Source organism: Saimiri boliviensis, chromosome 10 (assembly GCF_048565385.1).
Source record: "Saimiri boliviensis isolate mSaiBol1 chromosome 10, mSaiBol1.pri, whole genome shotgun sequence".
NCBI lineage: Eukaryota > Metazoa > Chordata > Mammalia > Primates > Cebidae > Saimiri > Saimiri boliviensis.
This window is the reverse complement of record NC_133458.1, coordinates 82,362,283-82,389,901: the sequence shown is the minus strand read 5'-3', so window position 1 is coordinate 82,389,901 and position 27,619 is coordinate 82,362,283. Positions and strand designations below refer to the sequence as shown.

The 27,619-nt window shown below is 35.0% G+C and overlaps 1 protein-coding gene across 15 annotated transcripts in view; it reads left to right on the top strand.

Annotated features, from left to right (window-relative positions):
* Positions 1-27,619, top strand: part of CRPPA (CDP-L-ribitol pyrophosphorylase A) — a 653,179-nt gene that overhangs the window by 287,777 nt on the left and 337,783 nt on the right. For 5 of the 15 annotated variants that reach the window (XM_074379565.1, XM_074379563.1, XM_074379559.1 and 2 more), the window contains one exon: positions 24,083-27,225. In XM_074379565.1, the coding sequence (XP_074235666.1) occupies positions 24,083-24,187 (105 nt within the window). In that variant the 3' untranslated portion in view covers positions 24,188-27,225. Of the gene's footprint in view, positions 1-24,082; positions 27,226-27,619 lie in introns of those variants that run through there. The other 10 variants (XR_012512151.1, XR_012512150.1, XR_012512152.1 and 7 more) reach the window with 6 other exon arrangements.

Genomic DNA, 27,619 nt, shown 5'->3' with positions numbered 1-27,619 from the left:
TCCTCAGCCAACTTATTCAGAGCTGACATGGTAGAAACCAGTGCCTTGTGAAACCATGCTTCTAGTCATCCTCAGACACTACAGATGTCACAGCTCTGACAGTTATGAATTCATCTTAACTGTCAATGAAAAGTTATCCCAGCCAGCCCTAGCTCTTTTCTTTGTCCAGCGTTTTACTGATTCACACATTATCTTACTTGTGCTGACTCTCAAGAGGCAGGCTACACTGTAATTGGTATTTGTGCCTCTATACTTTCTTTTAAAGACAAGAAGTTAAAGCAGAGATGTTAAGTGACTATTCAAGAACACAATGTATAAGTAACAGGGCTTGGATGCATTTTTTTCTGGCTCCTTGTCTAGGGTTCATTTAAGTCTAACCCGATGGCCACAGTCACATGTAGAAGCAGTGCAGGCAGTGTGTCCCGTCCGTGGGCTGAGATGTGTTTTTATTTGGCTACTTTCTACCCTGCTAGAAAGGGCTGCACAAGTCGGCCCCACCTTGGTAAGACCACCACCTTCCATGGTCTGGACCTCAGAGGGAAAGAAGTGAAACTTCTCCTTGGCTAGTGCACCCAAAATTGGCTGGACTCGGAGACCAATTCATGAGGAATTGGTATAGAACAGTGCTTGACAGGGAGCCAAAACCCTGTAAGTACTTAATGAATGGATAAATTTTAAGAGCCACTTCAAGAACCTGATGAAGATTTATTGAGGAAAGGGAGTTAGCTAGATGATCTTAATGGCATGATTTTGGGATATGTAATTACATTAGAACACAGAAGTTTCTTACCATCTTGACACTGACCTGTTATGTTTTAAAGCTTACTCCTGTCTTGGCACATTTAGGAGACAGTCACTCAGGACTCAAAGGTAGGGAAGTAAGTTACAGCAACACAAGGGTAATTTTCATATTTTGAGGAGCAGGGCTGAGGACTCTGGAAGTGACCTGTATAGGCAATAGTAACCTGAGTAACTGCAAAATGAATGGACTCTGGTGAAACACATGATGTCTTTCTTAAAAAGAAGGCAGTGGGAGTGCAGATGTGGTTGGTAGGAAATGTTAGAGGATCCCTCTTTGGATTGTGCAACCTGGATTAGAAAGAGAGGAAGTTGTGAGGCTGCCAAGGCCCCTTCCAGGTGGTAAGGCTGTGCTCCCTGGTTCTGATGATGTGCTGGGTTGTGCATGGCTCCCGCGAAGTTGTCCTGTCCTACAGCAGAGTCTAGAGACAAGATTCCAGCCAGGGCTGCTAGAGGGTGGCTTGCTTTTCCATCTTTCCTGACAGCGGGATAGCCTGGCCAAGGCCTAGAGGCAAAAGAATTCTTGCCTTACTCAGCCTCTGTAACAGAAGACAAGGCAAATGCCTGAAAAAAAGAAAGGCTTATCTATTCAGAGTTTTACATGTAGACATGACTACATGCTCAGTTCAGATTCACTTCTAAATAGAACTCAACCCTGATGCTACAGATTTGGCCTGGAACAGATTCATACTGCCTGGTTTCATTGGAGACATGAAAATCTGCTCACAGTGAGGAAAAGACAACTGATTTACGTGGAAGATACAACAGGAATACTGAAAGTATTTTTCTTAATGGTTATCCCATTTTAAAATCCATCATTTTCTAAGTTGACATCTTTTCAAGGGGAAATACCTGTATATAAAAAACTGTATATAAATCTGTAACAGAAAAATACATTTGGAAGTCTGCAGCCCAAGTCTGAGAGAGCTCTAGATGCTAAAAAAGCATCAGGGCCTGGTTGTCAGTGCCAATGATGATTCTGTATGACAAACAGGAAAACATGGTCTCTAGAGTGACACATAAAGGCTTTCAGCCAGATTGCTTTGTATGGTACCTGGGTGGAGTCCCTGTCAGGTGGTTAACATTGATTAATTCTATTATCTAATCTGCAAATCTTATTCACACTTTGTTCTTGCTCCTCTGGTATGCTTTTTCTGGTCCAGGATTCAATCCATGTGAACACATGTTGCATTTTGTCATGTCTTCTTGGTCTCCTTTATTCTGGGATGTATCCTCATTCTTCCTTCTTTTTTTCATTTCTGTTTTTGAGATGGAGTCTCGCTCTGTTGCCCAGGCTGGAGTGCAGCAATGTGATCTAGGCTCACTGCAACCTCCACCTCCTGGGCTCAAGCAATTCTTCTGCCTCGGCTTGACAAGTAGATGGGATTACAGTCATACACCACCAGGCCCAGTTTACTTTTGTATTTTTAGTAGAGACAGTGTTTCACCATGTTGGCCAGGCTGTTCTAAAACTCCTGACCTCAGGTTATCCACCTGACTAGGCCTCCCAAAGTGTTGGGATTACAGATGTGAGCCACTGCACCTGGCTGCTTATTTTTTCTTTGTCTTTCATGACTTTGTACTTTTGATAAATACTGACTTGTTTTGTATAATGTTTCTCAATTTATATTTCTCTATTAATTTCTCATGAATAAATGCAACTGGGCAGGAATACCACTGAAATAGTGTTATATCCTTCTCAATGCAACATATCAGGGATCACATGATGTCTGTCTGTCTCACTACTGCTGATATTAACATAGATCACTTGGTGAAGGTGGCATCTGCTGGATTTCTCCACTGAAAATGTATTATTACCTTTATAATTAAGAATTATGGTAAAATATATTGGACATATGTAAATATCCCGATTTCTAATCATACCATTGCATGATAATTTTAGAATGCATCAATGATTCTTGGTGGAAATCTTTATATAGTGTTGCTTGTCACATAGAGGTTTTTTATTCCCATCATTCTTTCCAAATGTATTAACTGGGATTTTCCAATAAAGAAGATTTTTTCCCTTTTGTGCCATCTTTCTCTTAATCCTCTTTTTCCCTTTCTATTTTTCTAATCTATTTGAATGAACTCATTAGTATTAGTCTTACTTTATGGATTCTGGTCCATAGTCGCATTATTTTGTTGCTCCAGTTTTCCCAGATAAGGCCATTGGGAGCTCCTTCATGTTGCCTTATGTTGTCTTTCACAGTGTTCTCATCAGATTTTGAGCATATCCCTACATTCTGGCACCAAAAAATATTTCAGACTCATCTTATTCTTCATCCAGACTTGAAATGAGCAATTGTGCAAGAAACCCCAATTTTTTTTTTTTTAAAGATTGGTATTTAGAAACCAAAATCCTGGGCACTAAGGGTGCTCATTGCTCCTTGCATATCACAATATGTAAGCCCTTTCAGTGGACAGAACTAGGAAATATATCTGTTTTTATACATAGAAACATTCATCTATATCTATTTCTACATTTGTAACAGTGTATATTTATATGTAATTTTTAATCTAGCTAACAGAAACCATTCGTTTGTATCTCTGTTTTTCATTCCAACATCATGGAATCTTTCTAGCTCTCCTTTTTCTTACATGTAATCCCTCTCTCCAACGGTATCTTATTCAGCAGAGGATACATATAAGTATACTTTCAGAATTGCTAACCTATATCTCTTAGAAAACAACATTACTAATTAGTATGATAGTTATTTATAGTTTTGTCTTAGAATGTTGAATCTAAATACTAATTTCCAAATTTAGTTAGGTTATTTTCTCTGCTACCCTCTTCAGTTTGGTTATTTATTTATAGTACATTTTGATTCATTTCATATTGTTAATAGATGTTGGATTATACCCACCCCATCCTGCTTATTTCTAATTATTTTTTGGAGTGTGTGAAACATTAACATGGTTCTGAAAGTCATATAGTCAAATGCTATTCAGTTTGGAGTGTTACCTTAGTCTTTTTGTCTCATTTCTTTTTGGACAGCAGGGGAGTCATTAATTGAGGTGATTGAATTTTATTTTGCATAAATTATTTTTTAGTTTATTACTAATTACTAGTTTATTAATAGGGCAATAAAAACTTTATTTTTCTAATAAATTACACATTTATTACATTCTTTCATTAATTTCTTGTGGATTTGACTACTTTTCAAGATCCGTAATTCAATGCTGCCCTCTTCTGTCAGTGTAGCAGAATCTAGCTGCTTTAGTTAATTTATCTTCTTTAACGGTAGAGGAAGCAGTTGTGTGTCCTCCAGTTGTTTAGCTCTCTTTTGTATTTCAGAACCCATTTTTTTTTTCCTTTTTCTCTTCATTACTCTATTGCCAAAATTTTTTCTCCCTTGATGAGTGTGTGTGTGTGTGTGTGTGTGTGTGTCTGTGTGTCTGTGTGTATGTGTGTATGTGTTTTCCCCAGGAAAAGTATGCCAAATCAAGCGTAATATTGAGTCTCTTCCCTGAAGTCTTCCTGATTATACCTTCACACGTTTTAGTATTTTAATGCTTAAGTCAGGATTACTATTTTTGGTGGTGGTTTTAAATAAACTTTATACTCATCAGTAGCTTCCTTCTTTCTTTTCTTTTTTTTCTGCTTGCCCTTAGTTGCTACAAACACTTATGGCAGAACAGGGGAAGGAGAAATTGCTCACTGAAATATGCTGGGTTTTTTCTTATTTTCTTTAACTTGCTGTTACCTGAAGTTTGGGCCTTTTTTTTTTTTTTTGTCTTTAAATGACATCATACATATAGTTTGTGTGTGTGTGTGTGTGTGTGTGTGTGTGTGTGTCTGGTTTTATCTGATCTTATTCACTACTACTTTTGGAAAAGTATTGAGTCTCCATTGGCTTTAGCCACCTGAGACCCTCATTGTATTTACTCCAATTTCTCTCTACTTGTTAAAAGTTTCACATCCTATTTTTATACATTGAGCAGTCTCTTGAAATTTTACTTTGCATATTTATTTGAAAATACGAAGTCAGTAATTTACTCTCCCAACACTTTTATGAGTCTTGGAGCATTTCAAGTTGGATCATTCACCTCCTAACTTTTATGATACTGTTCTTACTCCGTATTTTGATTTTGTTCTTTCAAATATTCTTTAGATTTCCCTGTTACTTATTTATAATTTTCTGGAGACTATTGTATTTAGCTTTATGTACTTATTTTAAAATTGTCTTTAAATTTTCCATTCCTTCCTGCTCTTTAGACCTAGATTCAGAGATTATTTTAAGGATATACTTTCATAATTTGTTTATCTGAAGGAGGCAGTATTTTATATCTAATCTTGAAAAATAATGGTGTGGGGGGGAAGGGGGTGTGTGGTAAACATTCTAGCTCGATAGCTTTGTTGAGGGGCGGAGTAGTTTTTGCTTTTGATTTTAGCACTTTGAAAATACTATAATTGTGTTCTGCTGCCATTATTGTCATGAGAAAAACACTGCCAGGCTAATTGTTAGTCAATTTTAATGTATTCTTTCTGGTTGCTTTAAGATTGTCTTTATTTAATATTTCCGTTTCCTTACGATTCATCTACTTGTTGTGATTTTTTAAAAATCCACCTTGAAATTTATTAGGTTTCCTTGATGAATTTTTGTTATATAACTTGCAGAAATTTTACAACCAAAAATTATTATTTTTTGCCTGTTTTTATGCTCCCTTTATGGGGTTCTGATTAAATATATATTTGACAGTCTTATTGTATCTGCCAAATTTTTTAACTTCCTACTGCGTTTTCCATTTCATTGTCTGTCTAATATGTATTCTGAGTAATTTCCTCAATTTCTCCAGTTTCAGTCATTCTCTCTTCAACTGTATCTAATCTATTGCTTGAGCTATCCTTTGAGATTCTTTTTTGTTTATATTCACCAGTGCTTTTCATTTGCACAAATTCGGTCTTTTATGTTTAAAGTCTCATTTCTCTTTGTAATTTTATGTTTCAAGGCTCTCAAAATGAGAGCCTTGTCTTGCTTTATTTTCGTGATTTTATGTTTGTTTATTTAAATATTTTACATAGTTTAAAAAGTATTTTGTGCCTGAAAATTTTAATGCTGAATTAATTTTGATGCTAATGGTCTATTTTTCATAGATTTTTAATATGAATGCATTTCTGTGTTAACATATTTGTCTTGCCTAACTACATATTCCATCGGGGGAAAAAAGTATATATTTATGTCTTTATATATAGCTTAGAGTCTGACATCAGGTAATTTTCTGGAATATAGTCATTGAATGAATAAAAGAGTTTCCATTCTTCTTCCTGCTCCCAGAACTTTACTTATTTGATCATTGGACAAATTAAGTTTCTAGTTTCTAAGCAGTTCCCCCAACAACCCCCCAAAATAGAAAGGCTCCATTAATTGCACTACTTTCAGAGTCCTTGCACATAGTACAATGTCTCCTTTTTGTTTCTCTCACAGCCAGGGGTCTTAGGTAACTACTTTTCTTATATTCCATTGGTTTTTCTTACTTATTATTCTAGAGAAGTTACACATCAGTCATTCTTATCTGTTAAAAGCAGTCTCTATTTTCTGCTGGAGGTGACTGATTTTTTTTCTTTAAATTTGAAGTTATCTTTGAAATATGTCTTCTTTTTTTCTATTCTTTTACCAATTTTGTAAGGCATCAAATGATAGCTATCTGAAGATGCTGATCTTAGTTTAATTAGTGGTATTTTCTTTCTTAAAAAAAGTTTTAGTAAATTGACAGTTTTTAATTGTGTAAGTTTATGGGGTACAAAGTGATGTTACAATTTATGAATAAAATATGAAATAAATCAGTCTAGTTGACATATACATGTTTCCAGTACTTAATTTTTTGTGGTGAGAACATTTGTAATTTACCCAGCAGTTTTGAAATGTATAGTATTCCTAAGTATATTCACAACACTGTAATAGAATTGAAAAATAAAAAGGAAAACATATTTCTCCTGTCTGAGACTTATATACTTTGTGGTCATTATTTCCTCATTCCGCCAACCTCATCCTTTGTAACCACAATTCTACTCTCCTTCTAGTTCAATTGTTTTAGATTTCATATATAAGTGAGAACCTGTGGTGTTTGTCTTTCTCTGCCTGGCTTATTTCATTTCGCATAATGTTCTCTACTTCCATCCATGTGGTTGCAAATGACAGTTTCTTTTTTAAAGGTTGACAGTATTCTGTTCTATATATGTACTGCATCTTCTTAAACAATCTTTTGATGGACCCTTAATCTTATAACTTGGCTATTGTGAATAGTGCTCCAATGACCCCGAGAGTGAGTACATGCATCTCTTTGAAAAAACTGATTTAAAATATATTGGGTAAATATCCAGAAGCAGGATTTCTGGATTACATGGTATTTGTAGATTTAGATTTTGAGAAACAACCATACAGTTGCCCACAATGTACAAATTCATATTCCTGCCAGCAGTGCACAAGAGTTTCCTTTTCTCCACGTCCTGCCAACATTTTTTATCTTTTATCATCTTAGTAGCAGCCATTATGACAGGTGTGAGATGATATCTTATTGTGGGTTAAATTTGCATTTCTCTAGTGATAACTGATTTTCATACACTTGTTGGCCGTTTGTAGTTTTTATTTTGAGTACTGTTTACTCAGTTCCCTTGCCTTTCTTTTATTTTTTGTTTTGGTTTGTTTTCTTGCCCTTAAAATGTTTTATCTACTTAAATATTTTAAATATTAACCTCTTATCGGGTATATGGCATGCACATATTTCCTCCCAGTCTGTAGTTTTTTCCTTTCTACTGTTGTTTCCTTTTGGGTTTGATCTAATCACATTCGTCTCCTTTAGCTTTTGTTGCCTGTACTTTTATAGTCAGATCTGAGAAGTCGTTGCCCATGTTGTGCAGTGGTACATGGTATTACATGGTATTTCTAGTTTTAGATTTTGAGGAAAAACCATAACAGTTTCCCATAATTTTGTGCAGTTGTGTACATGTTGAGCAGTTTTTCCTCTGTTTTCTTCTAGTTTCATAGTTTCCGATCTCGTGTTTAAGTCTTTAGTCCATTTTGTGTTGAATTTTGTATATGGTGTGAGATTAGGGTCCAATTTCATTCTTCTGAATGTGGATATTCAGTTTCCCCAGCACCATTTATTGAAAAAACTATCCATTTCACATTGTGTGTTCTTGGCACCTTTGTCAAAAATCAGTTAACTGTATGTATATGCATGTGTTTATTACTGAGGTTTCTATTCTATTTCATTGGGGTGTGTGTGTGTGTGTGTGTGTGTCTGTGCGCGCGCGCCCGTGTGTGTGTCTTTAACCAGTACCATGCTGTTTTGATTACTATAGCTTTGTAGTGTAGTTTGAAATTGAGTAATGTGATGTTTCCAGCTTTTTTCTTTTTGCTCGTGGTTAGCTATTCAAGGTTTTTTGTGGTTCCAATGGATTTAAGGATATTTTTTATTTCTATGAAAAATGACATTAGAATATTGATAGGAATTGCATTAAATTTGTGGATTGCTTTGAATAGGAGGGGCATTTTAACAATACAAATTCTTCCAGTATGTGAACATGAGATACGTTTCTATATATTTGTGTTGTCCTCAATTTTTTTTTAAATCAGTGTTTTATAGTTTTCACTAGTTAGGTCTTTGCCTTCTTGATTAAATGTATTCCCAAATGTTTTTACAGCTATCATGAATGTAATTGTCCTCTTGATTTCCTTTTCACAGGTTTGTTGCTAGTATATAGAAATGCTACTGATTTTTGTGTATTGATTTTGTATTTCAAAACCTTACTATATGTGTGTGTGTTTTTTCAGGTGTTTACAGCTTTCTATATATAAGATCATGTCATCTGTAAACTGACAGTTTAACTTCTTTCTTTTCTGTTTGGATGCCTTTTATTTCTTTCTCTTGTTCTTTCTCTAATTGTTCTGGCAGGGACTTCCAATATTGTATTAAATAAAAGTGGCAAGGGTGGGCATCGTTGTCTTATTTCAAAACTAGTAGAAAGGGTTTTAGTTTCAGCATTAACTATACTGTTGGCTGTGGCATAATGCTTCTCATATATGGCCTTTATTATGTTGAAGTAAGTTTCTTCTATACCTAGTGTTGAGTCATCCTTGCATCTGTCTTCCAGATTATCCTTTTAATTTCATGTTCTGTTTGCTAGTATTTTGTTGAGGACTTTTCCATCTATATTCTTGAAAAATATTGGTCTGTAATTTTCTGGTAGTGTAATATTCTTGTAGTAAAGTTTATTTTGTAGTTTTTTAAATGTTTGGTAGAATTCAGCCAAGAAACCATCAGGCCCTGGACTTTTCTTTGGTGGGAGAGTTGTTATTCCTGATTCAGTCTCCTTGTTATAGGTCTGTTCTTATTTTCTATTTCTTCATGGTTCAATATTGGTGGTTTGTATGTATCCAGGAATTTATACATTTCTTCTGGGTTACCCAATTCATTGGCTTATGATTGTTTGAAGTCATCTCTTAGCCTTTGTATCTTTGTGTTATCAGTTGTAATATGCCCTTTTTCATTTATATTTTATTTGAGTCTTCTCCTCCTTTCTCTTATTCTGCCTAAAGGTTTGTTAATTATCTTTCCCAAAAACCAACTCTTAGTTTTATGTTTTGTGTTGTCCTCTAATCTCTTTTATTTATTTTTGCTCTGATCTTTATTATTGCCACTTTTTTTTTTCTACTAACTTAGGGTTGAGTTTGTTCTTTTTCTAGTTTCTTGAAATGTAACATTAGATTGTTCATTTGAAATGCTTTTTCTATTTTTAATGTAGGCATTTGTCATTACAGACTTTCTCCTAAGGCCTGCTCTTGTGTTCCCTTTTTTTTTTTTTTTTTTTGAGACGGAGTTTCGCTCTTGTTACCCAGGCTGGAGTGCAATGGCGCGATCTCGGCTCACCGCAACCTCCGCCTCCTGGGTTCAGGCAATTCTCCTGCCTCAGCCTCCTGAGTAGCTGGGATTACAGGCACGTGCCACCATGCCCAGCTAATTTTTTGTATTTTTAGTAGAGACGGGGTTTCACCATATTGACCAGGATGGTCTCGATCTCTTGACCTCGTGATCCACCCGCCTCCGCCTCCCAAAGTGCGGGGATTACAGGCTTGAGCCACCGTGCCCGGCTCCCATTTTTATTTGTCTTGAAATATCTTAAAATTTTCCTTTCCTTTATTGATTCATTGATCTTTTAGTAGCATGTTGCTTGATTTTCCTATATTTAAAATTTTTCTGCCATTTCTCATGTTATTAATGTCCAATTGTATGTTATAATATGTGGTAAGGAAAGAGACTATATAATTCCAACGTCTTAAATTTGCTGAGGCTTATTTTGTGCTCTGACATGTGAGATCTGTCCTGCAGAGTATTTCATCTGCTTGAGAAGGATATGTATTCTATTGCTATTGGACGGAATGTACTGTATATGTCTGTGAGGTCTGTATGATCTAAAGTGTTGTTCCAGTACAATATATCCTTGTTCATTTTCTGTCTGGGTGATTATTTCATTGTTGAAAGTGGGGTACTGTTGTCTCCTACTATTATTGTATTATAATGTATTTCTCCTTTCAGATCTTAAGGTTTATTTTGTATATATAAGTACTCTGTTGTTGGGTGCATACATATTTATAATTGTTATAATCTCTTGACCTTTTAATTATTTTTAATATCCTTTGTCTCTTTTTGCTGTATTTGGTGTAAAGGCTATTTTGTCTGATATAAGTATTGCTACCCTTGCTATCTTTTGGTTTCCCTTTGCATAAAATATCCTTTCCATCTCTTCATTTTCAGTCCATGCATGTCATTAAAAGTGAGGTAAGTCTCTGTAGGCATATAGTTAGGTGTTGCTTCATTACACATTTAGTCACTCTTTGTCTCAGAGAATTTAATTTATTTACATTCATGGTAATTATTGATAGGTAAGGATTTACTACTGCCATGTTGTTGTTTTCTGTTATTTTGCAGATAATATATTTGTTTATTCTCTGGTGGTTTTCTGTACTGGTATGCTTTGAAACTTTTAATTTTTGTTTTGTATTTCCACTAAAGATTTTTTCTTTGTGGTTACCATGAGGCTTATATAGAACATCTTATAACTGTTATATCAGTCTATTTCAAAGGAAACAACCAACTGTGATTGCATGTAACTCTACATTGTACTTATCCTCTCCTCCACATTGTATATTTTTGATGTCAGAATTTTTATATTGTATAATATGTATCCCTGTCAATTAATTATAGCTATACTTATTAATAGTTTTTCTAAACGCTGATATGAGTATAAAACCCTCATGCTAGGTCTTACCATCATTACAGTTTTAGAGTATTCTGAATATGACTGTTTTACTTATACAGTTGATTTTTTTTTTGCCTTTTTATGGTTAATATTATTAATTAACAGCTTTTATTTCAGTTTAAAAAACCCATTTTACCAGTTCCTATAAGGTAAATATACCAGTGATGAGTTCTGTTTGCTTTAATTTTATGAGAAACTTTTTATTTCTCCTTTATTTATGAAAGATAGCTTTGCTAAATGAAGTATTCTTTGTTGCTTTTTTTTCATTTAACACTTTGAATATATCATCCCACTTTGTCCTAGCATACAAGGTTTCTGCTGAGCATTCTGCTTGCAGTCACATTGTCATTTTTTTGTATGTAATATGTTTATTATGTCTTGCTGCTTTCAGAATTTTATTTTTGTTTTTGATAGTTTATTATGTGCCTTGATGAACTTCTTTCTGGATCGTATTGATTAGAGACCTTTATGCTTTCTGTCCTTGGTGTCGGCATTCATCCCCAGAAGGACATTTCTCAACCATTATTTCTTTAAATATGTTTTTTTTCTGGCCCTTCTGCTTCCTATGCCTTCTGCAGTTTCCTATTACGTGACTGTTTGGTCCTTTGCTTCTGTCCCTTCATTCTTATAGACCTTCTTTCCTCTTCTGTGTTTTTTCTTCACTAACTATAATTTTAAATGTTCTGTCTTCTAGCTAATTGATTCTTCTGCTGAATTTAGTCTATTATTGAAGGTTTCCTTTCAGTTTTTTAGATCATTGTATTTTTTTTTATTTCTAGGATTCCTATCTGATTTTTTAAAAATGTTATTATTTCTTTGTTGAGCTTATTTTTGGTTTTCCAAATTCCACAAAATTTCCTATCTGTATATTGTTATAGTTCACTGAACTTTTCTGAGTATTAATCTGAATATCTTCATCAGCCATTTCATAAATCTGTATTACTTTGAGGTAGACTATTGGAGCTTTATTACTTGCTTTTGGAGGTGTCATGATTTCCTCATTTCTTCATCATTTTTATGTCTTTGCATTGTTGTCTGTACATTTGAGACAGCAGCTCCCTCTTCTAGCCTTTACACATGTTCTTTGGCAGGGATAGATCTTCACTATTTAGCCTAGCCTATGATTCTGGAAGGACCAGCTGGTGACAACCCCAGGCAGGCAGAACTTGTTGTGAGATCTCTAGTTGGCCAAGCCACTGCCTTCTGCTCAATTGTCAGGTGGGGCTACTGGTTAGGCTCTGCTGTCCAGTGTGACCACTGGCTAGGGTCTGCTATTAGGCATAGTTTCCTGCTGGAAACTGCTGTAGCTTCTGCTCAGACTAGTCACAAGATAACATTCCTTGCATGGCCAGTTCAATTCTTTGTGACCTATAGCTGGGCAGAGCTGCAGACTGGGCTCCAAATTTAGGCAGTATTGCCGCCTAAGACAGGTCAGAAGAGAGGCTATCCTCTTTAGAAATGTGTGATTGACAACTGACTATCAAGGTGGAGCCACAGGATGGTTTCTTTTGTTTGTTTGTTTGCTGAATTGATTGACTATTTTACCTCTGTGGTCAAGCAAGTCTAGCTCTTAAGCTTCTCCAAATTTGTGGAAATCGGTGAGTTATTGGGTGAGCTTTTAGGCTGAGTGGAACCCTTGAGTTTTAGGTTCCACTGAATAGAACCACTGAGTTTTAGGCTGAGTGGAACCACTGCTTGACTTCCTGGGTCAAGCTGGGTATACTTCTCTGAGATGTGCAGAGGTGGAAGTCTCCCTGCCTTTGCAAAGTTGTTGGGAAGGCCTATTGGGTTTGTGGAGACACTGCTTAACTTTCTGGGTCAAATTGTTGTAGTCCATTCATTTCTCTAAAATCTAAAAACATAGGATTCTTCTTTTGTGAATCGCATCATTGTGGAGGTTTTTGGCTTCATAGAGCTGCTGCATGACTTCCTAGGCCAAGCCAATTTAACCTCCTAATGTCTCTGAAAGGGAAGGAAGTGAGCATCTTTCTGCCTGTACAGGATTGTTGGGATGGTCTTTGAGGTTGGACAGGATGACTTAGATGTCTAGGACTCAAGTTATGAGGAACATCCCATCACGCTTCTGAAGACCACCAGCTCAGCTTTTTGGGTCGGTTATGAGGTTGACTGGTATCTGCAGTTGGGCACCACAAGTGGTAGGAACACAGAGGTACTACCAAGACCATGATCTGATCACTAGGACCTCTGCCTCTTTTGTTTCCACCTGATCCCAGGTGGTCTAGCTATGACATTTTCACTACCGTTTCCTATGAAATAATATCAAAGTGGACTTTCTAGGAAGCATCCCAGAGTGGAAGGGATGGATACGACTGCCACTATTTCACACCCCTGCCCTCACCTCATAGAAATTGTAGGCCTAGGGAAATTCTCTTCATTTGGCATTGTGCCAACTTAGAGGAGTATGAGGGACATCATAGTTGGAGTGAGGCTGTTCTTCTTACCTGTCTCATTGTAATTTTGTTCATTTCTATGGACCTCCTTGGTGTCTCAGTCTTGTTTCCAAGTGCTGGGGTTTTAAAAAAGATAATCTTCCAGTCTGTGGTTAGTTGCTAGTTGAACTTTCTCTGTGGTGCAGTGGAGCAGAAGACTTCTGATTTTGCCATCTTGCTGGCCTTACCTATTGTATACTGCATAATGCCTTTGACAGTATCTGTTGTGTTTTCTCCCCAGGATTCCTTTAGATTTTAAATTAATGTCTTGACTTTTATGTCACTGTTTTCACCATTTTCTTAAGGGTTCTAGACATTTCAAGTCTGTCTTCTATTTATATGATTCAGTTTTGATGATAAAGTAAGTTATACACTACCTCTAAGGAGATTTTTAGTTCAAAATACATTTAATACCCACATGAACATTCCTGACACAAGATTACTCCTACTTTGTGTCCACTTCTGTAGTTGAACATCTTTTTTAGTCTTCCTGAGACTGAAAATCAGAAAATATGTAACATGTTTTCTTGTTTTACTTAAAAGCATCATTTCAGATAGACATTTAATTGTAATGATTTTTAAAAGTTATTTCCACCTGGAGAATGGCTGCACCTATATGCTGATATTTTTTCCTATCTCCCTATTGGGAAAAATATCTGTAGACAATAATTCTACCATATGTGACCTTGAGAAAGTATTGCTTCTGCCTTTCATTCTGGTAGGGAGCTTTGCCATGCTAGGTTTTTGCTAACTAAGGCTGATAAAAATTGGCACTGTTCTGTTCAGAACAGACGTCTTTTGGCAGATTATGATTCAGAGCCACCTTCTTGGAAGGAAATAGTTTCTAATATAATGGCAAATAACTGTGAACCTTTGAGATTAGCACTTTGGATACTAACTATCCACCCATTAACCAGAATTCAGAAGCCTAATGGTCATTAACCAGGGGCCTTCTTAAGTAATCAAAAATATCCTTTAAGTGATCATTTTCTTTGCTCCATATTTCTGCCAAGAGGATATGTTTGAATTGGCACATTTTATCCTTTTTTTTGCATTAAGTTTATAATTTGAAACTAAATTTTATTGAAACAAACCTAACCAGTCTTTCTGCTTCATGAGAAATTATCAGTATTATTTTACTGACAGCTGGGCTATTAACTAGAGCTTCCTATCCCTCCTGTAGGGTATAGGTTCTGGAAATTGTATCCATTGCCTAACAACAGCTGATGTGTAGCATTCTATTGATGCAGCCTCCCCATTTAAGAGAAAGCTTGCCTCATTGTGTGCCCTTATCCCCCTGACTTGGGTGTGTTCATATAGATTTCTCACTGTCCCTTATACTTCTTAGACTGCATGTTTTTTCGTAGGAAGAAGAAAAATAGAGTACAAATCCCTTCTTATTGACATTGTTTCCAGTTCCCAAGTACAAATATAAGGTTTTTATTTTTATGGTGCTATCTTCATGACAATGTAGCCTTCATCTAAAACCTTTGATATTTCAAAGATATCTTAAGGTCAACTATAATGTCACCTCTTTATACAGTTAATTAGTCAATTCTAATAAGTAAATATTTATTGCCTGCCTGCTATAGACATAGTACTATGTTTGAGCCTAGAATTTGGACGAATTATCTTTTACTATCTTAAGATTTAGTTGAGAAAATAAGTCCTGTGGATTGCAAACCAAATAAAAACATTAGTAACGTATTTTGAGAAAAACACTGATAACATATATTACTGTTATGCAATTAAAAAAAGATGACATCTTAAGAGGCAGCCATTACAGCTGGGTCTTTGAAAATCGATGTGAATTAGCAAGACAGTTACTGGGAAACCATTTTACTGGGGGCAGAAATAATAATGGTTATACTCGGATGGCGACAAAAGTGGATTCTGAATGGCACAGGAATGAGAACTGCAGTTAGAAGGGTTGATTAGGTTGATTGTTGCTGGCCTTGAAAGCTAAGAGGAATAGCTGAAAATTTGGGTTTGATAGAGTGAAGGTAGCTATTTTAGGGAGATTAGAGCAGTAGCCAGAACAGAGAAGTGACCAGTTAGAACATCCTAGAGGAGTCCAGGCATAGGATGGTGTTCATGCAGGCTTACAGTGATCGGTGCATGACAACAGAAAACTAGCAGGAGTTGGCAACTGCTGGGTAAGTTGTGTAGGATCAAAACATTTTTGCTAATAGGGATGGGTTCAAGTGATCCTCCTCACTCAGCCACATTAGTCGCTGGGACTACAGGCCTGAGCCATGGTGCCTGGCTTCCCAGTCTTTTTTTTCTTAATTAGCTCTTTTCCCAAACAGTTATTGAATTCCTACTGTATTTGTAAGCCCCCGTTTCTGGACACAGAAAATAAAAAAGACTAAACTGTTGTATGATGATTATGTTAATCAGTAAACCCAAGTCTATTTTCTTTAGTATTATCTAAGTTTTTGAGAGACATTTGTTTTCACTCACAGGAGCAAGAGGAAAATGTTTCTCATTTGGAGAGGACTCTTGTTTTTCTCATACACTGTCAATAAGGGATTGCTTTTTCCTGCAGTTTCGCAAATTTACATACACTGAACAGTTATTTTGATCTCCACTAGGGGACAGTGTGTCACTGTTAGGCTTTTTCTTCCATATCTGCAAAATGTATACAAAAAGAAAATTTAACCTCAAATTATTTTGATTTGATGTTAATGATCATATAACAAGGTCTAACACTTGTGGTTTTCGTATATTGTATATGGTACAGAGATGGGGTGTGTATATTTATGACTAGATGGAAATATAGCTAGTACATTTGTTTAGTGTTTGAAATTTTGTGACACATAAATAATAAATTTTGGGTAAGATCACCAAAACAAAGATGGAAGGAAGATATTAATATCAAACTATAAGCCACCTGAGTTTCGAGATATTTTGTAACTCACGGAAATTGAATTTGGTTTTAGGTATGGAATTTGCTGACACAATGTAATGTTTACCCTTAAAGAAAACATTGTGTAATCTCTTGAGACATCTAAAGCCTAAATACATATGCATACATTTTATAGTTTTCCTTTTAGCAGAGTACCTTGTGTTTTTTAGAAGTGATGTGTATAGAGGATAGCTATCTCTAAGATATTTCCTTTCAGGTTGTCCATAAAGATTTAGAGGACAATTATGTTCTAGCTTTTCCTGCTATTCTTTGAAACGGTATCCTACCAAGTCCATATCCATTTGATTCTAACAGCTTACTGTAAATTTGTTTACACTTTTAAAATTCAAATACTGATATTTGTGTAGTTTAATTATAAGATGTAATGTTTTAAAATACACTTTTTAAAAAAGTTTGTAGTGTGTAAGTACTCTGGAAATAGCTTCTTCCAAAGTTATCCTTTGAGAAAATTGAAAGGGACAGTTAGTATGAATTTGTGAGGACATGAGCATCATAGAAAATTGACCTCTTGTACACTTGCAAGGTGCTATGTATTAGTAATTCACTTCACTGAAGGTTTCTTTGCTCAAATTTCGAGGTGGGGGGTGAAGAAGGATGTAAAAGAATAGCCGCCATGAATTACGGAGGTGCCACTGTCATTTCCAATATTCTGTGAAAATAAAGAAATTTACTGCTTTTCCTGATTTCCCACAAGTTTGCCAAAGGCTTAGAAGTCCCATCAAAGTTTCATCAAGACTTCACTACTCTGCTAAAGATAGTGAATATAATCATCATAAAAGAACGAGCTCAAAAGCAAAAAGACACACACACAAAGACTGGCATGTGGGATTTTATTGACAAGACTTAATTACTATGGACTAAATTTAGAATTCCCTTATTTGTTTAAAAGATAATGGTTAATTAGAGCTCTTCTTTTTTACATCTTTCACCCAAATATGGCTTATTTCATCCTAATCGTGGAATTATAGGTGGTAGAGAAATAGATAAATGTAAGTTTCTAGGTAAAACTCGTGGTGAATTTTAATCCTAAATAATTTAGTTTGATGATTTAGAAAATTAATAATAGCTATTTTATATTGCTTATTTTTTTTTTGTCTTCTAATAGTCTTAAAATCAAACTATTAAGAAACTCTAAGATCTCTGAACAATTGTTACATGCTGGGTAAAATTAAATACACATTTTTTGTTACTACTTTTAGCTAGAATTTTATGATAGTTTTCTTAATGTCTGTATCAGCAGAAAGCTAAGACTTTGTGAATTACTAATATGATTTATTTAGCGGCCTTTTACTGAAGCCTTGAATTTTCAAGCAAAAAAGGTTTTGTTGTATAGATTTTGAAAATATTTATAGAGAGAAATGTTCTCCAGGAATTTGGACACTGTTCAGTACTATTGATTTTGTATGACAACAAATCAAATTTAGCTCCCTGAATTTAAGAGTCTTAAAATTAAATTTTAAAATAATTTGCTTTTCCTGTGAGAATCAAATGTATTCATTGTGGAGGTTTTGAAAATATAGCAAAGCAGAAAGAAGAAACAAAAATTGTCATAAATCCATCATCCAAAAATAACTTCTTTTAACATGTTTGTATTTTCCCTCCCAGGATTTTAAGAAAGCTGCCTACTGAAGAGTATGCTGTTTTTCTCCTTTTTAGCTGGTGTCTATTTTTGCTATGATATAGTTGTAACCAAGAAAAAAGAGTGAGACTGGATGTAATAGCTCACACTTAAAAGCCCAGTACTTTGGGAGGATGAAGTAGAAGGATTGCTTGAGACTAGGAGTGCGAGATCAGCCTGGGCAATATAGTGAGACAATGTCCCTACAACAAATTAAAATATTAGACATGGTGGCACATACTTGTAGTCCCAGCTACTCAGGAGCCTGAAACAGGAGGATCACTTGAGCCCAGAATTTCAAGGCTATGGTAAGCTGTGACTGTGCCACTGCACTCCAGCCTGGACCACAGATTTTTCCAAAAACATTGAAACTGTTATAAAGTGAACAAGATGATAAAACAACCAAAACAGCTATGACAATAATTTAGATTTAAGAGAAAACGCAGACTTTAACACATTATATAGGATTAGTTATGTTTTTGTTTTTAATTTTACAAGCGTATGCTTTTTGTTTTTATGTGTGGCTATATCAACGTTTGGTATACAGTTTTATAGTTTATGTTCTTCATGGCTGTTGAGCTGGAATCTAGGTAAACCAGTCCTGGAAATTTTTTTTTGCAAAGTTACAGATAGTAAATGAAGTGCTGCTAAATGTAATTTCAGTAGTTTTCTTTCCTTACTTTTTAATCTGGGGATTGGGGTACCTGCTTTTCTTGCAATACCTTTGTAAGGCCTATCTTATCACATCAATATGCCACAAAAGAATAAGTTATATCTTTTGTTCCCAAAGTATTTCTTGTCCATTCTGGACTCATCAGTTTTTGCCGCCTCTTTATCTCACCTTTTGGTTCCACTTTTACAAATCATCTCAGCATTATTTAATGTTATCATGCTCTGAATTACCTCATCTTTTTATGTCCAGCAAGAATGATATTATCTACCTTCTCACCTGATACTTATTTAGGTTCATTACATCACATTGCTTTTCTGGGAATGGGGTTGATGCTTCCTTATTCTTGTTTCATGAAAGCAAATATTCCCACATGACTTGGCTGCTAGGATAGCCCATATGTGGTTTTTTAAATGTTCCAAACAGATTTCCTAGTGGTAAGGGGGTTGTCAGTAGATAAGGTAGAAATAGGAAAATGGAATTGTAATATGATCATAAAGTATTAAAATGATTATAATACTAATTTGTCATTTTTTTCTCTCTGTGTTACAGGTCAATTTTTTTTTTTTTTTTTACTATCTTCCACATCACTTATACTGTGTTCTGCTCTGCCTATTCAGTATAAAACCAATCCAGTTCCTAATTTCAAGTATTTTACAATTGTAAAATTCTTTCTTACAGATTCTATGTTGAAAATTTCCATTTTTCATCAATATTTTTATCTCTAGGTCTATTTTCTAATGTGTTATGCATAGTTAGTTTGAAATCCTCACATGCTGATTCCAAGATATGTCTCATTTCTGGGTCTGCTTAAATTATTTTTTCTCTTGATTCTGGGTGTTTTTCCCCCCTATATTTTTGCTTTCTGCTTCTTGGCTTATCTAGTGATATTTGATGCCACACTTTGGGTACAAAACATAAAAGCTCTAGATTATTTTAATATCCTCTAAGGAATATAAAATTTGTTCTAGCAAACAGTTGTGTTGCTGAATTAATTTGATCCTGTGGACGTTCTTTAAGCTTTCTTAGGGCAGGTCTGGTTCAGTTTGGCCTTATCCTCAGGCTGTAGTCATGGCTTTTCAGATATCCCAGCTAAAAGCCATGGGTGTTCACCAAGGCCTCTTCATTCTAGCTGAACTCAAATGCAACCTCCTGCTCCTTGGCACTGTGGGACCTCAAAAATCTCTCCTCAGCTCTCCAAGTTCCCAGCAGTTATACTCTGCTGGACCTCGTTGAGTTTCTCCCTGGATGTGCACAGTTAGGAACTGGCAAAGGACTGAAGGAATTTTTAGCAGATTTTCAGGACTTCTCTGCAATTCCTTCCTGTCAGGGACGCTGCCTACAGAAACACAAGCCACTTTGACAGCTTTAAATTGTTATGTATGTCTTTTCTACCCAGAGATTGCTATGGTCTCCTTGGGTTCTGTTTCTCTTCTTTGTAGATTGGAAACATGCTCTCAGCATAACAGCTGGGGAGAATGTTAGGAGGTTCTTCTTTTAAGGATTATAAGCATGCATATGTTACTGTCCAAGACTTGCAAAAAATATTCTCTCAAGAGAAATATTCTCTTTTCCAGACTTAATGGTTATATATGCTGAGAGGGTGTTATACACTACTCTGTCATAGCTGTGATTAGTTTACATCTTAAAAGTAATCATTCTAATTGCTATTATTATTGAATGTTTACTAGGTATCAGTGCTTTACATATCTTACCTAAGTTCCCACCAAAAATGTTATCCCATTTTTAGATGAAAAATGGAGAGCTATACAACTTCAGCAGTTTGTGCAAAGATCACTTAAGCTGTCAAACCTGTATGTAAATACCAGCATTCTGACTTCTCAACTGCATACTTTATTACAGAAATATTGTATGTCAAGAAATATATAAATGGACCAATGTGCAAAAATAAATTATCTTTGTAACTCAAGTTTTGTAATCTGGCACATAGCATTTGTAAATGGTCATCAATTAAAGATACCTTTTAAAAAGGGGTATGCTTCAGTTTATAGATAGAAAAATTGAGAGGATGCGCCGAGAGTTTCCATATACTTGCACCCAGTTTCTCCCATTATTAGTATGGTACATTTGTTACAATTTATGTACCAACATGGATGTATTGTTAACGAAGTCCATAGTTTAGTCATATTTCCATAGTTCTACATGTGTGTTTCTGTTCCAGTACCCCACGTTATTTTTAGTTGTCACTTTTAGTTCTTTTCAGGCACCTCTTGGCTATGACAGTTTCTCACAATTTTCTTGTTTCTTGATGACCTGTACAGTTTTGAGGAGCACTTGTCAGGTATGTTGTAGAATGTCCTCCAACGGGAACTTTTCTGTGTCTTTCTCATAAGTAGCCTGGAGGGTACAGGTTTTTGGGAGGAAGCCCACGAACGTAAATGCTATTTTCATATAATTTCAAGAGTGTGTACTATCAACATGCTTTTTTACTTTTCGTATTGACTGCTTACCTGAGTTTAGTAAACATTTTAAATGTTTATAATATTTGGAACTCACAAATGTATATGTATGTGGGTGTGCATATCTGTATATATACATAAACATACTTATACATTTATGAATGTGAATAATAAAACGATCTCCTGTATTGCATCTCTTCCCCCCACTCTCCTCAAGGCTTAAAACCATTTTTTTGCATGTTTTCTGGAGGCAAGAAGTGCTTTTATAATATATATTGGGTTTGCTTTTTTTTTTTCCTGCATCACCAATACTGTTCTAGAGATACAGAATTTTGATACGAGTTTGAAATCCATGAATTGTGTGAATATCTAATCTTCTCACTTACTATAGTTTCCTGAACATATGTCTGTCTAACAATCTTATTTAATCAGTTTTGAAATTTCCATGTTTCTTAAGGGTAGAGTGACCAAATGAGTTCAGGCAGAGAGGGAAAACAAATGTTCAGTAGAATGACATAGTTTCTTGTCCTTCAATTCTAATCTTTCAAAATGAAGCCTGTAAAAAACTGAAGAAGTAAATCAATCTTTAAAAGGACATCTTAAATTCTTAACTAAAAATATATACATTATGAAGTTGTCAAAGTGAACATAGATGATTTATTGTAAGATACAGAAATGTGATTTTTTTCTAGCCCTGGGATCTTAAACAGTTTTTCCTTAATTTCTTCATTTGTTATTGTGCTGTCTTCATTATAACAAGTATAAACTGGTTTCAGCAGGGTGATAGAGACAGACTTGTTCTGTTTATTTTTGAAAGAGGAACCTTAATTATCATCATTTGTGTTACGTCTCAATTTAATAAATGAGACTTAGGAATAGATGTACATTATACACCCTGCAGCACTGTAATTAATTGATTATTAAACATGACAAATGCATATCAATAGTTGGTTTGTATTTGCCATTTTAGAATATTTATATGTTTATGAGTGATGACACAGATGAAATCTACTCTCATATAAAGGAATCATATTTTAAGCCCAAACATAAATGGTTTTATGATTTGTTTAGATGTGGTTTAGGTATTTGATATTCTGGAAACTCTAACAGCACTTGAATCCAATTTTAAAATGTCGTATAAAACCCACTTGCAAGAATCGAAGTAGCTGACATTTAGCATCTTGCAGATCTTCTCCAGCCCCACCCCTTAGCACACAATAAGGGACACTGATAGGAAAGAGCACTTTAAGCAGAGATGGCCTCTCACCATCATTCTCACAGCTGAAGAACCCAAACACAGGGCGGTGGGAACAGGTAGTGTTTGTGATGAGGCTTCAGTAATATATTTGTTTTGTACTATTGCCAGGCTTTAGGCTAAATATGCAATTAGGAGTAAACAAAGAAAGCAATTGCAGTCAGTGTCAACAATTGAGTTTAACTGAAAGGTTAATATCCCTATTGTAGTCAGAACCTCTTTGGCTTTGAATTTGTTACAATTTGTGGAGGGTGTGTTAGGCATTGAGCGAAGTGTTCCATATTCAAAGATAAAATGAAAAATTCTTTACATAAAAAATGTATCAACTGGTAAAATAGACGGTCAACTAAAAAAGACTATTAAAATGTGACGTGCTAGAGGAATTCACAGCTGTGGAAACCTATAGTCACTTCACCCAAACTGGGCTGGAGGATAGGAGTCAGGGTAAATTTCAAGAATCTCTAATACCTAGGTTGAACCAGGAAGAGTAATTAGGGTCAGCTAAGCTAGAAAGGGTATGTGAAAGCTTTTCTGGCAAAGGAATTAGCTGGTCCAAAGAGATTCAAGCGCAGAAAAAGAGCTTGTTTGAACAATCTTAAGCAGTTCTGTGTGGCTTGGAGAACTCAGTAATTTTAGGGGAATATCAAGAAGAGGCTGGGAAGGTAAGAGACATTTTATTACCAGGTAAAGGGATCGGACTTTATCCTGACATTTAAAAGTAGTCTTCAAAGGATTTTAGGCAGGATACTGATGTTCAAATCTAATTTTAAAATAAGTATTTTGACTTATTTGTGGAAAATGGAATATAACAGGGCAAGACTTTAGAGAGACTGTCTGTGAGAATATTCCAGTAATACAGGGCAGAAGGTGCTATTCTGGCAGTGGCAGTTTGAGAGGCATTATCCTTAATGCCTTATTCCAATGCATATGGATGGAAGAAACACTAGGAAAGGGATCAGTAGGTCTTAGTAATATATCGGATGTTGGGATAAGGCATTAAGGATGATTCTGGAGTTTAGACATTGGTTACCACATCCCTCTTTTAAAATACAGCATAATTCACAACAAAGAGACCTGAAAGATACTGGCTGTGTTTCTATATTCCTTTCATATTATCATCTCCTCTTTATAAATAATTATACTAAATTGGATTCTTATAGGCAATATGATTTCAAAGGCAAAATCACTTTTTAGCAACTTGTGAAATAACTCATTTCTTGAATTTTCCTGGAAATTTCTTACTTCACAAAACAGCAGGCAGGGTTTTTTACCCCATACCAGTACTCACAAACAGTTCATAACAAAGTTGGACAACACTCAGAAACAAGATGAAAAAAAGGATTGCATCATTGATGAAAAACTCACACTTCAGCGAAGAGCCAAATGTTGTCAGAAATTGGATTAAGGGAAAATAATCTTTTCTTTCTGTTAGCATTTGAAATTGTGTCAGTGTTTTTCCTTGTATCTTAAACAGATATTTTTTGGTCCATAATGAAAAGTGTTTGTCAAAGTATTTCCTCTTTATTTGAGGAACCATGTCTATGACAATGGCTACGGTCTGAGTTTCTAAAATGCCAAATCTAGACAGCAGCAGATCTTGAAAAGTGGTTTTTTATCAAATTTAATGCATGGCATATTATTTTTCCCTAAAATATTATTATTTTATTTTTTCTTTTAGGATGAGCAGAAGCGACAGGAGAGTTTAAGGCAAGGTGCTATCGTTATTGCTTCATTAATCAAGGAAAGAAACTCTGGTCTCATTGGTCAGCTACTGATAGCATGAAGACCACAGAAAATTACCTACTTTCTAAAACATCTACCTGAGTATGTTTATTGTGCTTTATCCCCACCCCCACCCCCACTGTGTGTGGTAGAATGTTTCATTTGTCTTTTACATCTTCTCTGTAATTTGTAGGATGTGATGCTTAGATTATAAAAGCGTATTAATGTCTATATGAAATAAAGAATCCTTTTGTGTATGACCAAATATTAATTGCCTGAACCAGAAAAAATAGTAAATAAGTGGAAAATAATAGCCTTCAAATGAATCTTTTCACAAAGATGTGAAAGGGCAAATAGAAATAATGCTGGGTGAGCTATTCTTTCAAGGAATGTGAATTTAGAAAACTTCAGCTATTATCCTTACTGTTAATTAATCACACTATAATGAAGCTAATGGATAAACTTCAGAATTATTCTCACTTCTTTGTCTTTTTGTCTTGTGTTAAAAATCTCTACACTTTAATGAAAAAGGGTTAGGGGGATACCAGGGAATGGAACCCTTTGTTTCTGTTGTTTTCCACATTTGCCACCTACTACTCAAGATCCATAAAGGAGATATCATCTCCTCCTGCTTTTCTGTTTTTAAATTGTATGTTATTCTTGGTTTGTGAACTATAATTATGACTTACATTATTTTAAAGGGTCTCTGGTTTTTTTGAATGGGCTTAAAAGTGTCTAGAAAGTTTCACAACTTATTTCGGTCAATCTTCTGTAAGACAGAGACTCTGTTAAATTAGCTATTATTTTGATTCAGATACTAATACCTTTTAAAATCAAGTTCTTATTTCCAGTTTCCATTGATATATACGTCTTAAATATTAGCATTTTCTCTTAAATTTCATAGTTATGAGTATCCTTTAATTCATTAGAGGTACATTTTTTTTCTATACATACATTTATTTTTAATTTTTTGAGATGGAGTCTCCTTCTGTCACCTAGTCTGGAGTACAGTGGCACCATCTCAACTACAACCTCTGCTTCTGGGGTTTAAGTGATTCTCCTCCCCCAGCCTGCTGAGTAGCAGGGATTACAGGCATCTGCCACCACACCTGGTGGATTTTTTTTTTTGTACTTTTAGTAGAGACAGATTTTCGCCATGTTGGCTGGGCTGGTCTTGAACCCCCAACCTCAAGTGATCTTCCTGCTTTGGCCTCCCAAAATGCTGGGATTACAGGTGTGAGCCACCATACCCAGCCAACATACATTCATTTTTTAAAAAACCAGTTAGGGCTTAGGCTGCATGTGGAAACCATATTGAGTGAAATATTTTCACTTAAGACACACTATACAGTATCTGCCTTGTGGAATTTTTATTTAACATGTTGGGTAGTTTCCCTCTAGTTTTCAAGTTTATAGTAGGAGAGTTTATGTTTTACATTCTTCTAAATGAAGTGTGTTATTTGAATGTAGGCTTGGACCTAAATTCCTGGGCCTGCCACTTTTTTCTCTAAAAAGGTTAAGAAATTTAAAATCCATTAATTTAAGTTTCTGAGGATGGAAATAGGTAAGCAGTGTGTGGATAGTGGTTAGAATATCTGTGTCCTTGTTCAGGTGTTGGCTGTGTGGTGAAAGCCACAGCTGCTGAGTCCACAACATGCTCCTGTTGAAGTCATCAGGTTAAAATGTTTAAGACGTTGAAAATGCTTATAAAGGAAGAAGGGGAAATGTTATCAAGGCTTTAAAGAGAGGGTAAGTGCCTTTAAGAAGAATACAGGAAACTGGGCATATCTGTGGCACAGCAAAATCACCCTCATTTTAGGAGTGCTGGCTAACATAGACTTCAGCTTAAGGAATCTTCTAGCAGACAGAGATTTATCCCAGAGTACTTACTATGACATTACTCTAGTCAACTGATAACATTTAGTATAACTTAGTTAATAAAATATTAAATGGTGCCTGAAAAAAATAGCATTTGGTCCTTTGTAATTGACAAAGCAATTCATAGTGTTTAAATATATTTATATATATGTATCTCTCTCTCCACATCCTTCACTATTTTGATGAGGAAATTGAAGTTCAGGGATCTTAGTTACCTTGCCAAAATCATGTGACTGAATAGTAACAAAAGCCTGGGCTTAAACCCAGGAAACTGATAAATAGTGTTAAGCTCATATTCCTGACTAACAGTGACCCCTGGCAAAGACATCTGAAAGAGGTTGTGAGACACAAGCCAGAGGCGCTGAATGAGCATTGGCGAAATGGACGAGAAGGGTGGGACAAATATGTCCAAGGACTAGATGAAAGTCCTGGAGCTTTTGGCTTTCCAGCCGACTTCCCAACACAAAGAAATTGCAGCTAAAGTTAAGGGAACAAAGAGAAGTATTGGCCAAAAGATAAATTATTTTGTTGTTTAAGAGATCCAGAGGCAACTTTACAATTATACTTCTATCACTGCATCTGTAAATTTACTTAAGTAAAAGCCATCCATTCTCACTTTATTTTCCAAAATCTCTTAAATAATAATAGTGATTATACACCAAAGTTTCCGAAAGTGCTTCTACTTGCAGGAAATTCTGTGGAAAAATGGTTTTCTTTCTAAATTATTGCTAGTTAAATGCAAATTAAAGTTAGTCATCTTAGGAAGTCATTGCAGTGTGAGCAGTGGTTTGATTAATGACATTTCGGTGAAAGCTTTTTTTTTTTTTTCATAAAAGTGCTCAACTTGAGATGACATATTACAAGTACACTCATCTACAGGTAAGAGTCAGTTCCCTGTATCTCTCAGATTCGTTGTTTTGGTTATTTTAAGCATTTTGCAGTGATTTAACAAATATTTTTATTAACTTACTATTTCAACTTCATGTAAATAGAGTGATCATCTTATTAAAATTAAACTGCCAAATGTTTTCTTAAAATCTGTAAATTTCACTTTGTTTTAATGTTGAAACTACAAATTCACAGAGGCATAAATCATAACATCTTAATTAAAATGTCAACCATATGCAAGAAGAAAAATGGAAGTTATTTAGAAAGTTTAATTTGAAAATAGAATAATGAAGCATTTTAATTTATACAGGATTTGTTAATATGGCTTAAAAATCAGTGGACTAAAGGGCTGTGTAGGTGGTGGTTGGAATTGTAGTTGCATTTATATGTGTTCTTATTAAGCTCAGTTTCAAAATTGTAAAAAGCATATGCATATTTTTAAGGTGACATTGAAAAAGTATTATAAAGATTCTAAATATTTTGTTTTTACAAAACAAAATATAAGTAAATAAAATATTGATTTAAAATCTAATGTCATTTTCATTTCTTTTATGTACATGTTTTTTCAAACTCAGTCACAATTGAATAACTAAGTGTAATATTCTCAAAATATAACATTGTGATGCTTTATATTGTAGAAAGACAGAATTTGAAGTCCAGATCTATATTCTGTAAATATATATTTAAATATATGTATGTAAATATATATGTTTAAATATATGTATGT